The sequence below is a fragment of the Panthera tigris genome, chromosome A1, assembly GCF_018350195.1.
Source record: "Panthera tigris isolate Pti1 chromosome A1, P.tigris_Pti1_mat1.1, whole genome shotgun sequence".
NCBI lineage: Eukaryota > Metazoa > Chordata > Mammalia > Carnivora > Felidae > Panthera > Panthera tigris.
This window is the reverse complement of record NC_056660.1, coordinates 79,594,991-79,602,716: the sequence shown is the minus strand read 5'-3', so window position 1 is coordinate 79,602,716 and position 7,726 is coordinate 79,594,991. Positions and strand designations below refer to the sequence as shown.

The 7,726-nt window shown below is 55.4% G+C and overlaps 1 protein-coding gene across 2 annotated transcripts; it reads right to left on the bottom strand.

Moving 5' to 3' along the window:
* Positions 1-340: 340 nt before the first annotated feature.
* ING1 (inhibitor of growth family member 1) lies at positions 341-7,409 on the bottom strand. 2 transcript variants are annotated; one of them, XM_007075291.3, is made up of 2 exons: positions 7,115-7,409; positions 341-1,298 (listed from the first exon to the last, which is right to left on the bottom strand). In XM_007075291.3, the coding sequence occupies exons 1-2, from the start codon at positions 7,254-7,256 to the stop codon at positions 595-597; spliced, it is 846 nt and encodes a 281-aa protein (XP_007075353.2). In that variant the 5' UTR covers positions 7,257-7,409; the 3' UTR covers positions 341-594. The 2 variants fall into 2 exon arrangements, with proteins under 2 accessions (XP_007075353.2, XP_042836099.1); XM_042980165.1 differs by lacking the exon at positions 7,115-7,409 and adding an exon at positions 5,985-6,259.
* Positions 7,410-7,726: the final 317 nt, after the last annotated feature.

Sequence of the window (7,726 nt, the reverse complement as noted above, 5' to 3'; positions counted from 1 at the left end):
ATGTCCAATCACTTAAAAAATGGCCACTTGGGGAACAAGCCAGTATATAAGATGTTTGCCAGGTAAAACTTAAACCATTTCCTTTTCTACAAAATAATCTTCAAATTTAAAACCTTTATATTGAATTGTTAGATGGACAGACATTATTAGAGCAAGAAACAGATTTGCTACGGGCTATGTTTGTAGCAATTCGGCTAATTTTTTTCAACATACTCATGAAGTAATGACATTATTTTTATTGAAATAGCAGCTACGTGAAATCTCTTTCCACATTTACTGCGTTAGGTTGCTTCCAGGCCACCCCCAGCCCAGCCAACCAAAAACAAAAAACAAATCAGTCTGAGACTCACTTGAGTGTTTAATTCAAACCTATATTTGTAGTTTCTAAAATGTTGATCCACAGACCACTCTCTGGTTACACGTGTGTAGCAATGAAAACAAAGGCAGAGAATCCCGGCCATCCCGACAAAAGGAACAGCTCCTTTCCCAACATCCTTTAAAAATACACATGGGACCGTCTGGCACATCAGCGCGGGCGGTGGTGGAACACGCGGGCTCCTGGTGCTCTCCTCCCTGCGGGCCCAGCTCCGCCAACTACCTGTTGTAAGCCCGCTCCTTTTTGGATTTCTCCAGGGCCTTGTCCATGGTTTTCTCATTCTCCCCTCGACACTTGGGACAGTACCACTTGCCCTTTGGTTTATGATTCAGCCCCACGCAGGAGAAGTGGAACCACTCGATGGGGCACTCGTCATTGTCGCAGCCGATCATTTCTCCATAGGAGACCTGATTGCACAGACAGTACGTGGGCTCGTTCGGGTCGATGGGAAGGTCTGCAGGGGACGCCTCCCTCTCGGCTTTGGCCTTGGAGCGCTTCTTCTTCTTGGAGGCTTTCGCCTTCTTCTCCTTGGGCGTTCCCGAGGTGACATCATCATGGTCGTGATGATTGGCCGCGTTCTCCCGGTTCTCGTTGTTGCGCTGCCGCCGGGACCTCTTGCTGTTGGTCTTTTCCGCCTGCGTGACGGTCTCGCTCTTGGACTTATCCTGGCCGGCTTTGCCACTGTGGCCAGTGGTGTCATTGACCTCCTGGTGGGCCTCAAAGAGCTCCACGTGACTGTCCACCTGCCTGGTCCGGTTCTCCACCAGCTCCACCATCTGACTCACGATCTGGATCTTCTCGTCTCCCAGCTCCTGGCTCCGAATCAGGGCTCTCTGAATGCAGTGTAACACTCTCCTCTTCTGGACACTGTCTGTCTCACGTTTAAATTTCTCATAGTACTCATCCAGCTCCTTCAGGATTTCTGCAGAGGGAAAAAGAAGCATTACACCCATGCCACAAACACTGCTGAACCTTTTATTTGATTCTCCAGTCTAGGAGAAAGCAATGGCGAAGCACAGAAACGATCGCTGCAAGATTTCCTAGGATGAAAATCCTGCAACCTACAGGCCTTTCGAGGGGGCACCGTTTTTTCTCTATTGAAAAAAATCCCTGGAACTAAATACAGATGCCAACACCGTTCCGGTTCAGCGAGGTGCTGCTCAGAGCCCCCCGGGGGGCTCTGTGCATTCAGAAGCATGAGGAACGTTTCTCGGAATGGGCAAGGACGAGGAAAAGTTTAAATTTAGATGAAGTGCTGGCACCCAAACTTTTATTTTCTATAAAATTAATGATTTATGTCCTATATTTCCATTATTTTATTCAAATATTCTTCTAACTTAAAGGCCTGTATTTCCTTCATTTTAATGTACCAATGTCTAGAATACCCTGTTAGAGAACGTATATAAATAGTACCCAGTGACCCAGAGCCTCAGTTTGTCACATCTTTCTCCTCCTACCACATTATTCCTCTGTATTTACTGAAAACAAGAATGGTTTGTCACAATAAAGCCCAACAACCTAGCTTTGCTTTGAAACAAGGGTGTCACATTTTGCTTTCGCATTTACTGCTTAAGACAATACACATTCATATCTATAAAAACAAACAGATTTTAAAACATTACCAAAAACAAAAACCCTCAGTACTATATTTAAACCTTGTACAGGGGATGCCTGGCTGGCTCAGTCTGTAGAGCATGTGACTCTTGATTTTAGGGTTGCGAGTTCAAGCCCCACATTGGGTATAGAGATTACTTAAAAATAAAATCTTACAAAACAAAAAAACAAAAAGCCCCAAAAACTCTGTACAGACACTATATGATTGGAAAATGTAACTTGGGAAAATTAGGAAATTTCCCAAGAAATAAAAGTTGTTAAATTATCTTGATCAAAATAAAGTAAATATTCTTGCCAAAAGCTATTGAAATACAAATAGAAATTCCCAGTTATTTTCCCCAAACAGTAACAAATCTAAATAGAATCAGGGGCACGTGGCTTAGTCGGAAGAGCACACAAATCTTGATCTCTCAGGGTTGTGAGTTCCAGCCCCATGATGGGTGTAGAGATTATTAAATATCAATAAATAGTATCAGATTTTTTTTTCCCTGAAACCCTCTGTAGTCTCTTAAAATAATGCAATTCTACTCTCCAACCAGGAAGTATGTGTATGTATGGGGCCGGTGGTGAGGGGGGCAGGGGAGCAGTCGGTGATGTATAAAATGTAACCTGTAAGGGTTCCAGATCTTATCTTCAAATAGTTATAAGGCATAAACCTAACACTGAAATAAACACAGGCACTTAGGCCAACCCTGAAGCTTACCTAAATGTAAGTATTCTGGGGTGCCTGGGTGGCTCATTCCATTAAGTATTGAACTCTGGATTTCAGCTCAGGTCATGATCTCAAGGTTCATGAGTTCAAGCTCTACATCAGGCTCTGCGTCGACACTGACAGTGTGGAGTCTGCTTAGGATTCTCTCTCCCCCATGTTCTCTTTCTCTCTCTCAAAAATAAAGAAAACAAAAAAGAGAGCTCTGAAGATACTTCCTAATTGAACAACGTAGACTATCTGCCACCAGAAAGGAGGAATGCCACAGTCTCATAGCGTCTTAGAGTAATTCTGAAAATAGGCTCAAGGTATCTAAGTTCTATTTCATAGATATTAAAATATGAGTTTCTGCAATGTATTTTTAAATTGATTGCACATTACAAAACTATTATCTGGTTTAATCAAGTAACCTTTTTTTTTTTTTTTTAAGTTTATTTTGAGAGAGAGCAAGCGGGGGAGTCAGGGAGAGAATCCCAAGGACGGTCAGCACTGTCAGCGCAGAACTGTACACAGGGCTTGAACTCACCAACCTTCAGATGAACCTGAGCCACCGATTCAGAGTTAGATGCTTAACCAACCAACCAAGCCACTCAGATGCCCCTCAAGTAACCAAATTTCTAACGACAATGTTACTCTTTGATAGAAGAGAGAACGATTTTATCTTATTGCTAATATTAAAATCAGTAAGGTATGGCTTCTTTTGTATCACAAGCAAACTTATATCCATGTGAGGCCTCAGTCTTGGGAAAAAAACAAAAATGACATCACAAAATTACCCAGAAGTAATTCTGTTCCCTACACAATGGCTTAATTTCTGAGACTCTCCAAGTACACCGTTCCATCAGCAAAGCCAGTTAAGTACACACTGTAACAAGACCACCACCAGTTCTAACTGCGCGGGCGCCCTGCCAGGACACTTTCAGGAGCTTCTTCAGTTCCACCAGCTCAAACTGCTGCTGACGTTCCTTCTGAAACGCTCCACACCAACATCACTGTAGGCAAGCAATGGTACCACGGAAAGAATTTAAGGATTAAGTGAGACTGTAGCAAAATTTAATGTGATCTGGCCAATGTATAAAAGGCTGCACTGGTGTTCTTTATGAAGCTGACTTCCATTGCGAGGTGGGTATTTTTAAAATACTTGAAACATAACGCAAAAATAAGTTTGAATTCAATAATCCAAGCATAACCTCAAATAACATTTAAAATTGGTAAACTAATTATAATCCATCTTTATGAAGCAGTCTCCAGTTGATGCGTACTAAGCAAGTCTGACCCGCAACACAGGCCCTTCGAACGAAAAGCCCGAGTGTTCCCACGTACGGTGCACACCCCCACATGCACAGCGGAGCCCCCAGGCGAGGGGTGACCATTACCGGCAGCTCACTCGGCGGCACCGGCTGCCCGCGGGCACGCCGTCTTCCCCGCAGGAGCAACCAGCCCCGCCGCGGGTGCAGGCTGTACTGGAGACACCTGGTCCCGAAGCAGCAACAAAGTAACTTCGAGGGGATGCTAGATGAATTCACAAACACTGTCATCTTGAAATTTCCTGTAGGCGCTAACGGACGGTGAGGGCGACAACGACTCCCTTTGACCTCTGCACCGAGTCGCCGTCCCGGCTCGCCCTGCGCCCGGCCCCTGTCCCCTCACGCTTCCCCCGCTCCGCGCGGACCTGGACCATCGACGGGCCCGGGGAGGGAGGCCTGAGCTGCAACCTCTGCAGCTCCCGCACCGGGACGCCACCATTGCTCCGCGGCCGGAAATGGCCAGGCTCGAGCCCCTGAGGGACAGGGGCGGGGCCTGGCCCCCAGCCAATGAGGAGGCGGTCAGCGGGCATCGCGCCCCGCCCCGAGAGCCACCGCCTGTGGGGATCGCCGGGCCGTAGGGCGGAGGCCGAGCGGGGCTCCAATCACAGCACAGGATCGACGAACACGGCCCACCCCAGCAGCGCCAATGGCCAATCCCAGGCCGGAGGCCGGGCGACCCGAAGACATTCAAATCAACTCGACCCCCCTCCTCCTCCCCGCCCCTCTGAAGAAAAAAGAAGGCAGCGGAAACAGAGACCCGTGCCAGTCACTGCGCAATGCCCACCCTCCTCCGGCGCAGCAACCAATAACTCAGCAGCGGATGGATAAGGACATTCCATGGGGAACGCCGAGACCAATCACAGGGAAGCCAAAGCGGGACGTTCGCAATATGCTAATAAGACCCCTATAAAAGTCGCTGCAAAGCAGAGACTCGGCTAGAGCGCGCAGGGGGCGCCATGCCCGCAGGGGTGCCCGTTGCGCTTCGGGGCGTGCGGCTGCTTCCCACCTTCCCCCCCCCCCCACACGCTTCCGTTTCCCTGCTGCGCAGCCCTGTAAACATTAGTAAACTCCGAGTGACGATTCGCGTCCCATACGCAGCCCCCACTGCCGTGCCTGACCTGGCAGGAAAGTTTCCCCAACAGCCAACAATTCCCAGCGGACACGAACCCTCCTCCTCTGTCCGGAACTCTGGGCAGCCGGGGCTGCAGAGAACGACCCACAGGTCCTCTCCCCTGCCATGTTCCTCTGCAAACAGACAATCTTTGCCCGCGCCCCCCGAGCACAGATGGGCGACTTCCTCGACCCATCCTCCCTTCCCTTCCCTCTCTTCCTCTCCCCTTCCCCACCGCACGCACAGAATAAAGCCCTAGCCCTCAGCGAACTACACCCGGCCGCGCCGCCCCCTACACGGCGGCCCTCACTCGGTGTCCAGCTCCACGGGAGGCCCGGGGGGCTGCGCGGGGGCGGAGGCGGCCGGGGCCACACCGCGCGGAGTGCCGACCCCGGACTTTATATAACACTCAGATTCGGGACTGGGTGGGGGTGGCTCCGGGGATGGCAAGCAGAGCAGGGGACCCGCCGCCCGCAGCGCCCTCCCAGAAGCCCTGCGCGCAGCCCCGTCGCTGCGCCCCTCAGCCCCAGCTACCGCGGCACATCCCTCCCTCGGCGCCCTAGCCTGCGCCCCCCTGCGCCCCCTCCCCCGCAGCACCCCGCCTCGTCACTTCACTACAAAGAGCGCTTTGCTCGCGCAGCCTGGCATTGAGACCTCTCGTTCCTCCTTCCTCCTCCGTGTCCGGGCTTCGCGCACAAGGACCTTGGCGAATCAAAGACGCTCCAGACCTTTTGTTCCTGCCCGGCCGGGGCCACCTCCGCGGGCCCGCGGCTCCTCCGGGCGGGGAACAGGACGGCCCGCGGCCCCGCGGCGCGCCGCGACCGGCGGGGATGGAGCGGCCGCCCCCGCCCATCCATCCCGCCGTACCTTGGTATTTCGCGTCGATCTCCCGCATCAGCGAGACGTTTCTCTGCAGGTCGAATGGCAGAGACTCGATGGAGTCCAGGTAGTCCTCCACATAGTTCACCAGGTGGATCTGCTCCCCGTTGGCAGGGCTCAACATGGTTCACCGAGGTCCCCGGCGACTCGGCGCGGCTTTCCGCTTCCTCCAGCCCCCGCCCCCTCGGAGCCCAGCGCTGCAAAATGCAAAGCTCCCGCCCGCCGGCGCCCCCCCTCCGGCCGGCCCCGCGCCGCTACATCTGCGAGCCGCGCCGCCTGGGCCCGGGGACCCGGCGCCTGGCGGGCCGGGCCGGCGCTCGGCGGCCTCGGGCGCGGGGCGGGCGCGGGCTGCGCGTGCGGGCGCGCACCCCGGCGCAAGGGCCGGGGCCGGGGCCGAGCGAGCGCGGGAAGGGGCGCGCGCCGCCCGCCGCGCAGCACTTGTCCAACGTGGAGAACCCAAATACCAGTTTCAAACACTTGGGAAACATTCGGCCCCCCGCACCGCGCATGCGCCCCGCCCCCCACGGCCCCCTCCCCGCGGGCCCCGCCCCCGCCGCATCACGCCCCTCACCGGCCCGGCCGCGCGGGGGGTGTGGCTTTGTCTGTCACTTTGGCTGGGGAAGGGGTCGCGGGAACAGGGGCGGCGGGCGAAGCGCAAACTTTACTAGGAGTTTCGCACTTGGAAGCAGAGCCTGTCGGGCGGCAGTGCACGCCCACCGGGGAACGTGGGGAGCAGCCGGCCTCGCCGAAGACCCGGTCGGAACCGACTTAGTCGTGGTACCAATGCCGCCGAGGCCATCGCTCGCCTGGGTTGCCACCTCCCTATCCACACCCAGCCCCTCACTCTCCAGAGCCCCGCCGCGCAGCCGGGCATAAGTAAGGCCCGAAACAGACTGGCAACGCCAAGACCCAATCCGCTCGCCGCCCTTCCTCGATAGCCCAATCAAACCGAAGGAGAGGCGGGACGAGTGAGGATAACCCCTCCCACGCTCTTACTACGAGAAACCCGCGTCCCGCGGGGGGCGAAGGGAGGGGGCGCGCCGTGCAGGGCGGAAGTGGTGGCGCATGCGTACTTGCACGGCCAGGGAAGCCATCGGCCCGGGAGGGAGGAGACCTACCATTAGGCGGCCGGACCACCGCTCCCAGCAACCTCAGCGGCTCGCGCGCCTGCGCGGTCCTCACCGCCTTCCCTTTGTGTCGCCGGCTGGAGCCCAGTGCCGAGCGGCTTGGAGACAAAGGGGCCCAAGAGGGGAGTTGCATTCGTAGCCGGGCTCCCGCAGAGGGCGGGCGATCCCGACCCCATCCCGACTGTGCCCTGGGATCCGATCTTATTCGAAAGGCCACTCAGATCGGGGCGGGGCAGGCGTCCGGGACCCGCTCCCCTTGCCATCTCGGCCTCTCCCCTCCCCCCACGGCCTCTCTCCCCACCCTAAGCTCCCGGATTTGGGTTTTCTGAAAAGCCCCGCGCAGACGATCCCGTTGCCTAGGCGACGGACCAGCGCGCAGGCCCGCCGCTTCCGGCAGAGGCCCCGCCCCGTGGGCGTGGCCGCGCTCCGCCTTTGTCCTCTGGGCTCCGGCCTCTACGGCCACAGCTGGTGCCTCCGGGGCGGGCCTCCGCTGCAGCGATCCTGTGCAGCTCGCAGGCTTCCTTCCTCCAGGTGGGCGGGGTGTCCTGTCGGGGTCTCTGACCGTGTAGCTGGCTCAGCTCTACCTGCTCCCGGTCTCTGCGG